This window comes from Stegodyphus dumicola, chromosome 3 (assembly GCF_044657685.1).
Source record: "Stegodyphus dumicola isolate Sdum_Otavi_A_Nest chromosome 3, ASM4465768v1".
NCBI lineage: Eukaryota > Metazoa > Arthropoda > Arachnida > Araneae > Eresidae > Stegodyphus > Stegodyphus dumicola.
In genome coordinates, this window is record NC_140770.1 from 27852793 (window position 1) to 27870826 (window position 18034).

General features: G+C 32.4%; 1 protein-coding gene across 2 annotated transcripts in view; it reads left to right on the forward strand.

Annotated features, from left to right (window-relative positions):
* Positions 1-18034, forward strand: part of LOC118205439 (uncharacterized) — a 118686-nt gene that overhangs the window by 37998 nt on the left and 62654 nt on the right. For both annotated transcript variants that reach the window (XM_085812675.1, XM_085812673.1), the window contains exon 9: positions 14633-14751. In XM_085812675.1, coding sequence (XP_085668801.1) covers positions 14633-14751 — 119 coding nt within the window. The remainder of the gene's footprint in view (positions 1-14632; positions 14752-18034) is intronic.

Below are 18034 nucleotides of genomic sequence, written 5' to 3' on the forward strand. Positions count from 1 at the left end.
TTTTGTTCCAGTCCTTTCAGAAGTCCAATTAATGTTCTTCTTTAATCTTTTAAAATCTCTTTCCATTAATTAACATTCGGCGCATTGAATGCTGAAAAAGCAGGTAGCAAGGTGACTGAACAATTAGATAATGTGCCCATTATCTGACATTTATTTAGGAAAATAGCATTTCATCCAATTTATTCTGTAAAGTTTAAACAAAAACGTTTAATTATATCTCTACTGTATTACATTTATCACTGGTAACTGTAAGAATAGTGATTTTTAATAGTTATAAGTTTTAGTGGATAAAGAAGGAGCATACTCTCTTTGAAATTTATTTAAAAACACTATCAGTAATTATGTTAACTAATAATTATATAGAATTGTTTGACAATAACTTAAATCATATTTCATATAAAGTCATTCTTTTTTTCCCTTCTATTTTGCATTCTAATTTATATATCATTACTGATTCGGTATTTAAATAGCTAATGTTAGTTGAATTATAAATTAAATTGTTTTATTCCCTGTGCAGTGCAGCGCGTGACGAACATTAAAGGAAAGCTAAGCCGGAAAATTAAAAATACAAGAGCACTTGCATTTAATAAATAAATCTCTCTGTTTGATTTCGAGAAAGTTCCAGAAATTTCTCGCGCGTGATTTAAAATCTTATAAAAAGGAGGAAAACCTCCCAATTGAGTAGTTATTTAGTTAGTTTGTTGTTGTTTTAAGAGTTTGTTTAGAAAACTGCTCTTGTTGACTGTAGCGAATTTGTGGATTAGCTTTCTCTAGCTATTTTGAATTAAGTTCTGTTGAATGTTTGAATAGTTAAGAGATAACTACTGTGATATAGTGTAATACTAATAAATTTTTGTTTATTTTTCTTCGGACTTGTGCATTCATTTCATAACGAACCCGTACGCACGCAACAATTTTTGATATCAGAAGTGGGATTTGAATGCCAATAACAAGAGCGATGGAAGAACAGTTAAGGCAGTTGATATCAGCCTTTGCCTCGTTTAAGGAAGAAATGAAAGCGGGGCAAGAAGAAATGAAAGAAGAGATTAGGGTGAGACAGGAAGCCATTCAAGAAAAGATGGAAGCTGTTAAAGCCGAGATGAAAATGGGCCAAGAGGAAATTAAGAAAGAAATCACATGCATAATAGAAAACAAATTTGAAACTATAGAAGACAGATTTGACACGGTTGAAAACAGAGTTGGAGAAATTGAAGAAAAGGTTTCTGCGATCCAAACCCAAATTGATGTCAGGGTTTCTGCTGCTGTCGCCAAAGAAGTTGACAGCCTAAAGAAATTCATAGCGATGGCAGGAAACAAGTCCAGAGGTTTTAAATTTCTATCCATGCCTGCTCGTCCCTCTCTGAAGCTATCTACATATGATGGGAAGACTTCTTGGTAAGTGTATAAGACACAGTTTTCTATAGTGGCAGAAGCAAAATGGATGGGATTCCCAAACTAAGACCTGTCATCTCGCCACTTCTGTGAGAGCAGATGCAATGGATATCCTGCAGACTCTTCCAGAAAATCAAAGACTTGACTTCGAAGCTCTATCCGGCGCATTGGAGCTGCGCTTTGGCGAGAAATGTTTAAAAGACTACAGCAGGCTTCAATTAAAATCCCATCAACAGAAGCCCACGGAAACACTCTAGGAACTTGCCACAGATGTTGAAAGGCTGTCCCATCACACCTTTTCGGAGTGCCCGACAGAAACAAGAGAAATCCTGTCCCTGCAATATTTCATCCACAGCATCCGAAATCCTGAAATACAGAACGCACTGCGAATGGCGGATGTTAAAGATTTGAAAAGCGCTCTAGTGCACGCCATGAAAGTCAATGCAGCCCAGCAAACAAGATTGTAGAGATCGCTACCCAGTCAGAGCTGTACGAGTCCACGGACCAGTGGATCCGATGGCTCATTTAGATGATTTATCCAGACCAGTCGACGTTTTGATACGGAGTAGCAGTGAGAACAAAGTAGTTCTAAGGTGTTTGGAGATGTGGTTCTTAAGGTTACCTATGACGGTATTGCAGAACACCCCAGGGCACGGATAATAAAGCAGATGATTTGATGAGACCAGTGAATTCCTTGAGACGGAATACTGGTGATAAGAAACCAACCTTAAAGTACTGGAACTGCAGTGTTGAAGGCCACATACGAAGGAACTGCAGAACACCCCAGAGCACGGAAAATAAGAGGCGGGTTAAAAAGACAATTAAACACCATGGGACGGAAAAGGATTGACAAGACGCTAAAGTGCTGGAACTGTGGAGCTGAAGGCCATGTACGAAAGAATTGCAGAACACCACAGGGTACGAAAATTGAGACCATTTCTCAGCAACAACGCAGGGAACAAATTAATGATCATATCAAGGAACAGAGGTTGCCAGATAATGAAAACCCATGTTTTAAAACGCTCAAGATTTCTACAGTGAGTGGCAACAGTAATGGACTGTCCATCAATGGGCATATCGATGGAGTTCCTTGCAATATGATCATTGACAGAAGAGTTAATGTTACCATCATTAGGAAAGATTTAGCTGAACAGTTTAAAAGATAAACTTATTTGGACGCCATCCTGTGATACCCTTCAGACTGTGTCTGGTGACAAGATCGACATAGCTGGGAAATTAAACGTGAATATCACGTTTGGAAGTGCTGCGTACCATCACACGGCATATGTGGTGGATATTACAGATCCATGCATACTCGGACTGGACTTTTTAAGGAAATACAATTTTTCCTTAGACTTCAAAGACGACAAATTGCTTTCAGCATCTGAGAAGGGATCCTCACCTGGAAACGCTGACGCCTTGTCTGAAAGACCCAGTTCAGAAAGCTGCCGAAATCATACTGTGTCGGAGAGAAACACCAGACTGCCGGCTATTCTCCATCACAGATGCTCTTCATTCGTAACCTTCGTCTGCCTTGTGATCTCTTGTTTGGTCACCCTCCAGATGCGCCTTCATCGCCTGAGGAATATGTTCAAGATCTCCAGGCCCAGTTTGAAGTGATGCACAACTTTGCACAAGAGCAAGTCAACTTGGCAATGGAGAAGATGAAGATGAGACACAAGAGCTACTGAACATCAATTCCACGAAGGAGACAAGGTTTGGTTGTGCAATCTGACTCAACGGAAAGGACTCTGTTCAAAATTACGGTCATCTTGGGATGGTCCGTACACAGTCCTAAACAGGCTGAATGGCGTCATGGTTCGGATCCGTAAGTCTTCGAACTCTAAACCTAAAGTCGTTCGTTACGACAGATTAGCTCATTACTATGGCCATAGTACGTAATGTAAATAGTGTAAGACTATGGTCCTTTTTGTTTCTAAATGTGTATTTAGTATTTGATTTGTATTTATTTGATAACATTTGATTTGTTTTTATTATTGCATTTATGCCATAGTTGTAAGTTTGGCTTCCTGTCCAGGGATTGTACTGCCCGTGACGGGCTGTCCTTGGGAAGGGGGGCAGTGTTACAGATTTGGTATTTAAATGGCTAATGTTAGTTGAATTATAACGTAAAATGTTTTATTTCCTGTGCAGTGCCGCGCGTGACGAATATTAAAGGATAACTAAGCCAGAAAATTAAAAATACAAGAGCACTTGCATTTAATAAATAAATATCTCTTTTTGATTTCGAGAAAGTTCCAGAAAATTCTCGCACATGATTTAAAATCTTATAAAAAGGAGGAAAACCTGTCAATGGAGTAGTTATTTAGTTAGTTTGTTGTTGTTTTAAGAGTTTGTTTAGAAAACTGCTCTTGTTGCCTGTAGCGTATTTGCGGATTAGATTTCTCTAGCTATTTTGAATTAAGTTCTGTTGAATGTTTGAGTAGTTAAGAGATAACTACTGTGAAATAGTGTAATACTGTACGAATATCTAAGGAAATTTAAGCATTTTGTAATACTAATAAATTTTTGTTCATTTTTCATCGGACTTGTGCATTCATTTCGTAACGAACCCGTACACACACAACAATATGTGCAAGATTAAAAAAAAAAAAAAATAGGAATCTTGAAATTACTAACTTATCCTTTTAATTGCTGATTTTAATTTGGCTACATCCCCTTCCAAGAATCTAAAGTATGTTATCTGAAAACGAATCCATTTTCTGTTTATGTAATCATGCTGCTATGCTTCAACTCTTTTCCAGTTGGATTAAAGTAACCTTTTACTATAAAGTTGTTACTATTGTGCAGCCCTTTTTTCATTCCACTTTGCCATGCTGCTCAAATGCATGCTTGCTGCCTCCATTATCTGAGAATGTAAGCTTTTAAAATTTTCACATATCATTGTAGATTCATATCACGCGTGGATCATATCACATTTAAAAAATGGTGAGATGATCGTCGCAGAAAAATTAGAGTAAAAATGTGTTGTAATGGAAAAGTATTGTAATACATGGCAGATTTTTGTCAGTTAAAGACACAGTATATTAAAATAGTAAATTAATTATTGCTAATTGGGTGAAAAAAGGCTGACTTTTCAAGGGATGTTAGCTTTTTTCGAATCATCAAGAATTAAGGAAATCGTAATCGTGTTTAGTCTTCCAAGACTACTTGAGTGAATTTCGATTTAATTGAATATCTAAGTTAAACTTTAGTTCAGTTTTAGTCTCAAGTAAACTATGAAAATACACTAGCCACAATTTTAATTCCCAAGAAAATCCTGTAAAAATATTTCAAAAACATCGGAATATATTTTGAAATATTATTTGAAATAAATTAAAAATACCTGAAAAGTCGAACGTGTACCTGAAAAAAAAAAAAAGCATTTGCAATAAAAGAAAAAGTGAGATTTAAAATTTCCTCCTAAAACAAACAAAATAAAAAGATGTACCAGAAATAAAAACCTGTTTTAGGTAGGTTTATGGACTGATTTTTTGCACTAAATTCTTAATTAACCCTCTGAGCAGCCCAGGTGTTTGGATCTGTCATGAAGACCTAAATGTATCTAAAGAGCCTTTATTAGCTAAATTTGTGTAGTTACCTATTTTAGTCTCTATTTTCATAAACTTGCATTCATCAAGATGGCATTTATATTATTCATGAAAGTAGAAAGCAAAATATCTTAAATTATATATATATATTAAGTGACAAAAAATCTCATGACTGGATAAAGCTGGTCATGGTGCTCAGAGGGTCTTCTGCTAGGTCTGTAATATTGTGTGTGTGTAGTAAATAATTTTTTGCACTCAAAGTCATAATTCGTATCTTCTTTAAAAAAACAAAATTATGCCAAGATAGTTGTGCTAATACATAGGTACCTGATTTTGTTTAAAACAGTATCTTTCCATTCGAAGGAAACAGAAGTTGGGAGACTGAGTTTATATCTTTTTTAAGTATAAATTGAGTGTATTTTCTCTATTGTTAAAGCAAAATTGTGTAAACGCAACGTATTAATTTTATGTATGTATTTTAAATGTATTTTCCCGATTGGCAACAACAGTTTTTTTTTAGAACGGTAATGATTTGAACTGTAATGTTTTTGAGCAGTAATGTTGATGGTAATGTTTCTGAATAAAGCAAGTATCTAACAATTAAAGTTTGACGGAAATGTTTTGAATAAAGGAACTAATTAATTGCTAACATTTCAGAAGTGGGATTAACTAGAATTATTATCTAGGATTTAACAAGGTATTACCTTAATGTACGTTAAGCCTAAACTGAATGCGGAAGCTCGCCAAAACTAAAGTAGAAAGGTACATAATTTATAAACTGTTTATGTTATGTTTAAGTATTAAACAGAAAGAACTTAAGTATAATTATTGTATTATTATTTGAAAATTGAAGTCTAAGATGGCTTATTTGGCAAGAGGCAAGAAATATGACTTAAAAGAACTTGCTTTCGAACTTGATGCAGATGTCCCTTCTGATATTAAAATTGTAGGCTTCGGGGTTACGAAATTAATGCACAAGTCGGATGAAAAAAATGAACAAAATTTATTATTATCACAACAAAAATGCTTAAATCTCCCCAGATATTCGTGCAGTATTACAATATCTCACAGTAGTTATCTTTTAACTACTCAAACGTTCAAGAGAACGTAATTCAAAACAGCTAAAGAAAGCTAATCCGCAAATTCGCTACAATCAACAAGAGCAGTTTTCTAAACAAATTCTTAAAACAACAACAAACTAAGTAACTAACTAAAATCACACCGAACTGAGAGGTTTTCTTCCTTTTATAAGATTTTAAATCGCGTGCGAGAATTTTCTGGGACTTTCTCAAAATCAAAAAGAGATATTTATTTATTAAATGTTAAATGCGCGTGCTCTCGTATTTTTAATTTTTCTGGCTTAACTTTCTCATAATATTCGTCACGTGCTGCACTGCACGGGGAATATTAATTTATAATTCAACTAACATTAGCTATTTAAATACCAAATCCGTAACAATATGATTTTGAATAGTAAGAACTATAATGAAGACTTTACTAAACAATGCTAGATAGAATTATAAATTATCGTTTAGACAGGGAAACATTAGAAATTTTAGAAAAAGATAAGAAAAGAGCATTTGAAATGGAAATTATAGAAAGAGATAAGCAAAGAACTTTTGAACTTGAAAAATTGAAAATAGAAGCAGAAATCAGAAGTAGTAATGTAAATGATTCTGTTCCTTCTAATGTTAGTAAAAGTAATATTTGTGATATGAGTAAATTAATGCATAAGTATGATTTGAATGAAGGTGATGTAAGTTTTTATTTAGTTTTATTTGAGAGACAGGCACGGTGTATTGGGTTAGAAAAACAAAACTGGGTTTCTCGGCTGTTGGGTGTATTGACTTATGAAATAAATTGCCCGTGAATAAGAACTCAATTAATTGCCCGTGAATCAGAAGAAAAAGCTAACAACTGTAAGCACTTTAAATAACTGCTACTGAGAAAATTTAAGTTAAGCCCTGAACAGTGTCAGCAAAAGTTCGTTGATCACATTAAAATGTTGCGCAATATGTGGAAGGACTTCACGTTTGAATTAAAAAATTATTTTGAAGAGAGGCTTGCTGGATTAAATGTAACAGATTTTGACTCTTTCAAACAACTTATTATTATGGATCAATTTAAAGAAAAGGGTCCCCGTTGCTATTCGAGACCATTTCATTAATGATTGGTCTAAATTCATTAATCCTGAAAAGTTGGCTGAGAAACTAGATGAATATGAAAATATTCGAGCAGGGATAAAAGTACTTCAAGTAGAAAATAAAACTTTTAGGCATAATTCTAAGCCTAAATTTGGTTCTAAATGTTATGAAGGATCCTATAATCAGTATTCAAGACACAGAAATGTTAACTATGCAGACAAATGGTAATTTCAAAGTGGGTTTTGAAAACAGTTTTGATAATAAATACAATCTGAGAGATAAATTTTATAAAATAGACGAAAGGAAAAGGGAATATAATTCTGGCATCTGCAGTGAAAAGGGTGAGCCAAAATGCTTCATTTGTAATGATTATGGACATATAGCGACGGATTGTTCTCAACCTAAAAAAGAAATTATTTGCAGGAAATGTAATGAAAAGGGTCATACTTTTAAAAAGTGTACGTCTAAGAGTTCAGACTTGACAAATGTTAAAAATAATTTATCCGTGGACCAGAATTCAAGTGTTTCACCAGCTGTATATTTAAATTATGCTCGCATCAATAATGGAGAAGAAATAACTGCAATCATAGATATGGGCTCTAGTTCGTGTTTATTGAAACAGTCTGCGGCTAAGAAACTGAATCTTATTATAAAGCCTGATATGGAGGAATTGTTTGGCTTTAGGAACCAGAGTAAACCAGCCGCTAGAATATTGAGAAAAGTAACTGTTAACTTAGAGATTGATAATGTGGAAGAAAAGGACATTACAGTTCTAATTGTAGGAGATGAAACGCAACCATGCAACTTATTAGTTGGTCGAACTTGGATTGATTTACCATATACTGCATATGCCAAGATAGGTAATACCTTGCACATACGCTATGCTAACGATTGCCCATTTTCACAGTTGCAAAACGATAGCAACATTCCGCGAATTAAACTAAAGACTTCCCAAGAAACTCAAATTGAAAGTAATATGGTTAATTTCGTGAAAGTTCAAACTGATGAAATAAATAATGATTGTTTTAATAAGTGGATCGGAAGATGAGTTGGGCTCATTATTGGAAGTAATACAGGGAGGAACAGTGATACCAATCACTAACTACAGCGATCGAAAACTAATTTTGAAAGAGAATCAATTTATCGGTAGAGCAGAATTAGTTGAACCAAGTTCAGATCAGAAAACTGAAAATTCAAGTCAAAAGGAAATAATGATAATAAATGAAATTAAGAAGTTTAAGAGACCAATTACTTTAGAAGAAATTAAAGTTAATAACAATATTATGCCAGAGAGAAAACAGGAAGTTTTATATTTGATAAATGAGTATAGAGATTGTTTTGCATCAAGTATGGAAGAATTAGGGTGTACAAACTTGACAAAAATGAATATAAAAGAAATTGAAGGGAGTAAGCCTATTTGCATGAAGTCATACAAAACTAATGCCAAAGAGCTTGCTTCTATAAAGAGGATAATAAATGAATGCAAGAAATATTGGAATATTTCTTGGATATATGGAATTGTTCCTGAAACAAGATCTCCGTAATTCCAGTCCAGTTTTACTCGTAAGGAAAAAAAAAGTGAATTACGATTAGTGATAGATTATAGAAAGTTGAATTCGCAAACTGTTAAAGATAAATTTCCACTCCTTAGGATAGATGATCTTCTTGAATATCTTAGTGAGTGTAAAGTTTTCACTACGTTGGACTTAGCTCATGGATATTTACAGATTCCTTTAATTGAAGAAGCGAAACTGAAAACAGCTTTCATCACTCCAGATGATACTGATCAATTTGAACGTATGATCTTTGGGTTAGCTAATGCTCCTGCAGAATTTCAGAGACTTATGAATCAAGTTTTAGGTCCATTGCTTGATAAAGAAGTATTGTGCTATTTGGACGACATATTAATTCCTGCTAAATCTTGGGAAGAAATGATGGGAAAACTTAGAAAAGTGTTTGATAGATTGAGAGAAGCAATGCTGACATTGAAACTGACAAAATGCGAGAGTACTGTCAAAATAATGGAATCAGTCATACACTCAATTCAACTCAACATCCAAGTGGTAATGGAATGGTGGAAAGAGCAAATCGAACAATTTTGGCTACGATTAAAACGAGTATGGAAAATGCTAATCGGAGAGACTGGGACAAAAAGATTAAGGAATGCGAAAGAAATCTCAGTATGATAAATAAGATTGCAAATAAAACTCCTTTCGAAATGCTTCATGGTTATTCACCAAAATTTAACGACGGATTGATGAGGATGATTACAGATGAAGATGCAAATAAATGGGAGAATCCAGTAATCTTACAGAATGAAGCTAGAAAGAGAATTGAAGATATGCAGATGAAAATGAAAGCAAATTATGACAAGAAAAAAAGCAATTCTTTAACATTCGAATGAGGAGAAATAGTAGTTATGAGAAGAGTACTTAAATCAACTGGAGAATCAACCAAGACACAACAAAAGTATCGAGGACCTTTGGTAGTTACAGAAGTTTTACAAGTGATACCTATAGAGTGACTCAATTAGAAGAGAAGGTGAAAGGACATTTCTTTAGTACGACAGCTCATGTGAGCCACTTAAAGTCATGGCAGTGTCAAGCTGAATCAGAAGACGATGGGGATGACATTAGTGTTACTGGGGATAACGATAACAACATGCCGCATATTACTAAAACTAGGACACGGAAAAAGAATAGAAAACGATGGTGAATCTATATGACAGTTAAAGACTTTCGAACTATAAACATTAATATTACAGATTTAATTTTTTAAGTATAAGTTCTTAATGTTCCAAGGTCGTAATTAAGTCAGGATGCCGAATGTAAATGCAACGTATTAATTTTATTAAAAATGTATTTTCCTGATTGGCAACAACAATTTTTTTAGAACGGTAATGATTTGAACTGTAATGTTGATGGTAATGTTTCTGAATAAAGCAAGTATCTAACAATTAATGTTTGACGGAAATGTTTTAAATAAAGGAACTAATTAATTGCTAACAATTCTTTGCTAATTCTGGTAATCAGTCTGAATTTAGTATCTAATTTCATCAGATTTCTTAATTGTAAGTCAGAAACAATATCCAGATTTCATGTGAAAATGTGTGTGGAAGAATGGAAGAGATTCTTGTACTTTGCAGTAGCAATCTGCTGTAGAATCTAGGTCATGGTGATTGGTAAGCTTGTTGATCAAAGTGTTTTGGTATCTAAACAAAGTAGAGTTTTAATATTAACTGTCAGAAAATGATGTTGGCAACTATAGAAGATATTACTGAAGTTAATTTTATCTAGTAGAGGATGAAGAAAGTTGATTTTGCAGTAATACCTTCTGGATTTATTCTTGTGATTTGTTAATTTAAATTTGTAAAAATCTAGTACAAGGTCTTTTAATGAAGGCTCAGGTGCTGGGCACTTCTTCAGGCGCCTCGGCTGGGAAAGCCACATCCTGTATCTAGCACGTGTGATGTGGCATATCTTTGTCCTGGCATAACATGGCATATTACTTAAAAGAGGAAGAATCCTCGTGATAAGCAGTGAACATGATAAGCAATAGATGAGCCTTTCGCATAAACAGCACGAAGAGTTAGTCGTGTTCATGGCAGGAGATTCGAAAAAATCTAAGTGTGAGTCTTTTAATGAAATGAAGCCTTCATATCTAATCAAAATTTTTTAGTTGCATTAAGAAGTTATTATTGAAGGTGCACAACCATTTTAAAAGATTTTTGCTGAAATTAAGTAAATTTTTGAAGTTGTTCTATGGTGTAGTAGTATGTAATACAGGGGGAGTACACTTTTTTCCTTCCCTTTTGCCTTTTATAATTTTTTCACTAGTTGTAAGTGGCAGAGTTAAAATCTTCATTCTGCTGAATATGGGTACTAAGTCCATAAGTGTCTTTAGTTAGTTGAAGGATGAAGAGAGATTTTTGAAACAGTCTCCATCTCACTGAAGTCGTGCAACTGAAAATATTCTAATTGAATTTCACTCATGTAGTCTGGTAAGATGAAACACAATTAGGATTTCCTTAATTGTTGATGATTGTATTGTAAAAGACTAAACCCTTGAAAAATCAACCTTTTTTCATAGAATCAACTGTAATTAATTTACTATTTTAATATTTCTTCTTTAAATGAGAGAAATCTCCAATGTATTACAATTGTTTTGCATTACAATAGACTTATACCCCAATTTTCTCAAGATGATAATCTCACCATTTTATAAATATTTATATATCTATATATGTATAATATTTAAAAAAAGTTGGAGATATGTGTAAGAAGAAGGCCGCAACAATGGCTGATTTAAATACCATATTTGCTCACACATTTTTCCCTTTTTTATTAATTTTATCATAAGAAAATCAAGAGTAGAATATGATATGAATAATTTAATTTATGAAGGACAAAGTTATAGTTAGAGCATAACAAATGAAATGTATTTATGGATTACAGTAACCATTGCAATATTATTGATTTAAAGAAACTTAGCATTTCAATAGCAGTATTAACATAACATTACAGTATCTAGTAGATAGCTTCATTTCTGTTTCTGTGTATTTTGATTCTCGTCTGCACTTCTTGTTGTCCACTGTCACTCTCTAAGCCTCAAATCATTCATTGCTACTGGAACTGCTGTCTGTGTCATATGCTAGAGCTTGCAAGACATCACCATCATTATTCAGTCACTCTACCCTAATGCAATGATTTTCAGAAACATTAAGACCATTAGATATCACAATTTTTTTTTTTTTTTTTTTCTTTTTTTAAGCTCTTCACTGTAATTGCTTCATTAATCAGAATCCATGCACTCAAAATCTGAGATGAAAATAACCTTTGTATGGATGAATCCATTTTAAAATTCTCGCGAATTCATTTGCAATCCATTTTAGAAGTCTATTTTAAATCCATTTTAAAATTCTAAGGGTACTCCTTTATATTTCTCATTAGTCAAACATTTTGATAAACTAACATAATGGGTGCAATGAGTACCTTTTCTTTAAAACTACATTGATACTGATAAATGATTGAAATAGGTTTTAAACAGCATGCATTACCAACTGGCAGGACATAAGAAAAAGTTATGATTCACAAATAAATTAATTTCAGTTTAGATGTATTGTGCTTGGCTAATTAATAATACTCCAAAATTATTGGTTGAAGTCTTTATTTAAGTAATCTGCATCAGAATTTTATGTAAGAGTTGTATAATGGCTGTTCATTTTGAAATGTTGAAGTTTAGAGAAGTTCCTTAAGCAATTACTATTTTTTGGAGAGAAAGGTAAAATATCCAAACTAAAATAGAGGTTTAAGGGACTGTTGCAAATAAAGTTGGCATTTGCTTTACATGTTATTTATCTTATACAGTACAAAGTCTATAATTCAGACCTCAAAGCCACAAACTTTTTTTTTTTGTATGCTTTACGCATGCACGTTTAATGTTTACGCATGCACGTTTAGCACAGAAAACGAAGCAACTTAAACAACTTACATCATTGAAAGAAGTGTTTAATAAAGTAAACATAAACAAATAAATATTAAGCTTCTTCTTCTTTTTTTTTTTTTTTTTTTTTTTTCTTTCATTTTGATACTCTTTAGATCATAATTGCTCTTTATTTCATAAATTACGGTTTCATATTTTATTTGTATACTTTCTGCATGCCATCTTACCAGATTTAAATTGATGATCTATAATCTGGAATCGCCGAGGTCCTGATGAGTCCGGATTACGGTACATATATTAAAAATTTTCTTTGTAAGCCTTTTTGAATACCAAAATAAACTTTTGCTGTCAGTTTTTGATATCGTTCAAACCAGAAATTATTTCGTCCAACTTTGTAAAATTATTTTGCTTATTTCAGTTTATTTGCATTCACAGATTCTGTATAATTTTAAAGTTTCCACTAGCATTTTTCTTTTAGGGACATTTAATTTTGACTGTTCCCTTCCCATTGTAGGAGGTCTATAGAAGGTTAGCATATATAGTATCTAGAAAACAACATAGAAAGATATAAACAAAAGAAAGAAATCTTACAGTTCTTAACCCTCTCACTGCGTACTTATTTTATCAAAATAGGTTCAAAAATTGCGTATTTCTTCTATTATACATTTCAAATCTTCATATATTTTAGAGTTAAAATATACAAAATTTTTTTATAAAAGGTTTTTTTTTTTTTTTTTTTTTTTTTTTTTTTTTTCAATATAGAATTAGATCATAGAAAAAGGTTGTCAGTATACTGAAAGTGAAGAATGGTGATATAAAAGGAAAAATTTTTAAATTAATATTGGTTAAATTATGATTTATTTTGTAAAATACAAAGGTAAAATATATATACTAATGAAACTATTTGCATAATGTAATATTTTGCAAATCAATTTTGCACCATTGTTGAATGTTTTCAATAGAAACTGAATTTTCAGCTTCATCACTATCTGCAGAGGTATCCGAGAAATTCTCATCAGTTTCACTATAACTACCTTCAATATACTTGAAATCGGAGTCAGAACTACTATCAGTGTCGGAAATATCGTCAGGAATATAGGTTATATCACTCGCAAAACGCTTCCAACGCTTCCTGCCAGTAATCTTTGAGCTTTGTGAAAAGCGCGCACAAAATCCTACATTATGTATTCTTGTATATTCGGCAGAACTGAGGACAATTAACGCTATCTGTTACCCACAACTAAATAAACAATTAAACATCACAGGAAAGCCGAAAGGAAGCCTTGAAGGGGGAAAGAGCGGGTTGCACAGTTAACTAGATGGCAAAAATTCATCCCCGCGGAAATCACGGGTTGCGCAAATTTTGCTACTTCTACGCTGCCCGTGGAAATCGCGGGATGTGCAGCGAGAGGGTTAAAGTCCTTAGGTTTTGAGGAAATGATTTTTTGTCCTTAATTTCGACCAAAATTGACAAAAGGTTTTTAATTTTTATGCATCTGACATTTCTGTGTTTTTATAACTACCATTTTGAGTGTGAATTAACATTTTGGAAGAATATTTTTTAGTGATGTATTGACAAATATGTATTTGCTGGGCTTTTTGAAATATGAGTTCTTTTATTATGTGGGACTAAATTTGGCACTTTCAACATTTTGGCGATTTCCAGATCAGTTTATATACAAAATTTTTTATTTGGAGATTTGCACATTTTTGAAAATTTTTTTACAAACATTTATAAATATCATAAATTAATGATAATGTATTAAAATTATATTTAAGAAATAAAATGTTTTTATTTTCTTTTGTAATATTATAAAGTGATATTAGCGAATGAGCCTCTGAGCTCTTTCTGGCTTGTCTTTAATTTTCCAGTCAATTTCTCTTATTTATATCGATTGTTCTTTCTAGCGAATGGAAGATTGAAGAAATGCCATCTGTTATTATCATCAAAATATTTAGCATTAAAATTTAAATCCTGTTAAATATAATCTAGTAGGCTATTATATATGTTCCCTGCCAAATTGTTAAATTTGACTCTTATGTATATCAAATACACTTATGAACTATATACATATTAAATTAGTGAACCTGTTGCAAATTTAGGATGAAATTACCAGTAGTGAATCTGAGGATGAACCTTTGTCATCCTTTCAAAAAAAGTCTTCTAAGAAGTCCGTTCCAAATAAAAGGCTAAAAAGCAGCAGATCAGTGGAATATGATAGGTATGCAGTCTTATATATTATGTATTAATCTAATGTTAACTCAAGTAGATAAGGATATTTTAATTTAAAATTATATTTCCTCCTCAATTTCTAAGAATTTCTTATGCTAAAATTGTAAACCCTTTTGTTGAAGCTTAGTTTCATGTTTTTGTAATTTTAATAATTATATTTGTATTAGTATTCCTCTTCAGCTCTCTAATTTATATTAGCTATGTTGGCTATTGAATTTAAATTGACTATTGATTTTCATCATTTCCTATTTTTATGTATGTGTATTGGAAGTGGAAATTAGTGAAAGGAAACAACTGAGTAAAAGTGCATAATACGTGTTATAAACAATAGAAATATATAGAGTAACATATGTTCTGTTGTATAGAATGTTATTGTATGGGAGAATCTAATGTAGTGCCGATTAACTGATATTTTTCACTTTTTTTACAAAGACGTGAAACTAGAGATAAAAATTAGTTATAAAAAATTAATATTATTAAGATGAACATATTATACAGTAGCTAGTCTCATATAGACTAGTGGTTCCAAATGTACTATGCCCAGCGACCCCTTCTCATAGCAAAAAACCTGACTATAAAGCCCAAGTGAAATAACTCTACATAACTGCATAATAGAAAAATTACAAATTTAATTTGATTGTCAGTAGTGATAAAATAGTATAAATAAAACATTTTTATATTTAAAGTAGTATTTACTTGAAGTTAGAACTTTTGTTTTAAAATACAAAAACACATGCCTTGTTTCCCACAAATGAGATGGGTAAACCTGGTAGGATGATATGAGATTATTTATGTTCATTTGTATGTTTGTGAGATACATGCAAATGTCTTCATGAACACTAATTTCAGTACTGTATGTTTCTCTATATAGGAAGTTGCAGGAAATCATTCAACAATTTTACTACAGTGACTTGTAACGCAGGACATAAAATTTGAATTTGTTAAGCAGTTAAGTGTTTGACAATAAACTTGCAAATCTTCTTGTTTTTGCAGTTGTGAAAGATTTGGAAATTGAGAGCATTCTCCTCTTCATAGTTTTTGTTTGTTTAAAATTTTTTTTGCAATAAATGCAGATATTATACTTTCAGTTTTGATTAAATTTAATTGATTGACTTGTAGCTTCAAACTGGTTTTGCTAAGTTTGGCAAGTCATATAAGCTCTATCATTTTTTTTAACCCCTTAACTGCCGCGGGCGTATATATACGCCCTACTCAGCCGATGCGTTAATTGCCCTGGGTGTATTATCCGTAAAATTATTCACAAAGCTTTGGAATGCAACACCACAATTACCTTGACAAAGTATGTGAAGGAGGATGCTATTTCAGAGAAGTGTGGGGAGAAATTGGAGAGAGGGGTGTGTCTAAAGTGGTGAAAGTAATGACTGTGCAGTATCGGCTGGTGTAGTTTGAGTAAAACTTTATATATATATATATTATTATTATTATTATTATGGGGCCTCCGTTTTCGTTTATTTTTTGTAGTAGGTTCCAGGAATAAAGAAAGATATAACGAATGCTTCAAACCCATTTATCTTTTTTGAATTATTTTTTGATGAACTGCTCGTGCTTCATATTGTTACTGAAACTAACCGTTTTGTAGACGAGTATATGAACTAACACCTTGCAAACGAAAAATCAAGAACAAAATCGTGGCATTCAACCAGTTCAGAAGAAAAATATATTTTTTTAGGCATACTGATTTCACAAGGTATAACACCGAAACCTGATATTACACTTTACTGGTCTAAAAATGAATTGATCGAAACTCCATTTTAGGGATGTTTTTTATTATAAAAACGTCATTTTTATTATACTTACAACTTTTTATTATACTTTTACACAAAACATTAAATTTTGTGCATTCATTTTTTTTCTTTTATTCTTTATTTTGTGACAGTAAACAGTTTTTAGAAAGTAAAACTTGTACTTATTTTCCCCCTAATACATTGCATAACTATGCTCGCCTGTGTGAAAAACCATGGCACTGGGAAATGAATCTTGTACATTTTCCGCAGCAGTTAAGAGGTTAATTAAATAAACTGAGCATCAAATATTTGTCTTTAATTTCCAGGAGTTCTAACACAACAAAGAGCACATAAAAGCTATCTAAACATAACACTTTCAGGTAACGAATGAATGTTGGGGTTAAGTAATAAATGATTATAATCTTCAGCATTTTCCAAAGCTGGAGAAATATTCTCTCATTTAAGGCATTCCTTTTGATTTCATTAACTGCTCTAAAGTATGCCAGAAAGCCTTGGTGTCATCCCCTCCCCACTGGCAGAGCACCTTCATTAGCAACGGAGAGGATATTACTTATGGGCATAACTTTTACATCCAAAAATCCTTTTTATTCATTAAGTATTATTTTTCATTTCATATTAGTTTCAAAATATTTGACAAATAATAATTCTTGGAAGTTTTTTCTTCTTTTACAAATCTTGCACAAGTTGAAAGTAACACTCTGTTTCATGGCAAAGGTGGTTTGTCAAGCTGAATAGTGAATTCAGATGTTTTTAAGAATTCACATAAATAATTTTCTATGCTCTGAGCCATTTTGTCAGTCTTTCTTTTTACTATTTCTCAGTAAAATTCTTATAATATCGAAAGCTGGTTTTTGCAACACAGTGTGTGGTACCTCATTTACAGCTGGTAGAATAGATTCCTCACCTATGGTGTGCGGCTTTCCAACTTTACAATCAATAAAGAAATGTTAGGGAAAGCGCACAGTGTATCGTCACCTCACTGAAGCTTTGTTGCAGTGACATTTTTAAACAGTTTTCTTTAACTGTTTTAAAAAAAAGTTACAGCTTTCTCTTTTTTGTCATTATGGATTTTCATAATATGTTTTTTAAGCTTCATTGGTTCGTTTGACAAAATTTTATTGAAGAGAAGGTATGTGGGTAAAGTACTATACCCTGGTAATAGAGTAAAGTCATATTTTAATATTCAACACTATGGTGTTTGCATTTTTTATTTGGCTCACTCATACTATAATCTTTTAAAAAAAAGGGGGTCACAATATGCTTTATTTTACTTAGAATGTAAAAATTGCTTCCAGTTTATTTATTGCTATTTATTTTAATGTTCATAATAATAAAAATGGATCACGACTATTTTGCTATATGTTAAACCATTTGTAGACCCCTGCCATTATCTGTGCACCCCCAAATTAATTTTAATTTGTGACAGATGCCCCCTAGCAGTCATAAGAACCCCTGGGGTCCATAGGAACCACTGATATAAAGGGAGCAATAATATTTATGCAAGGA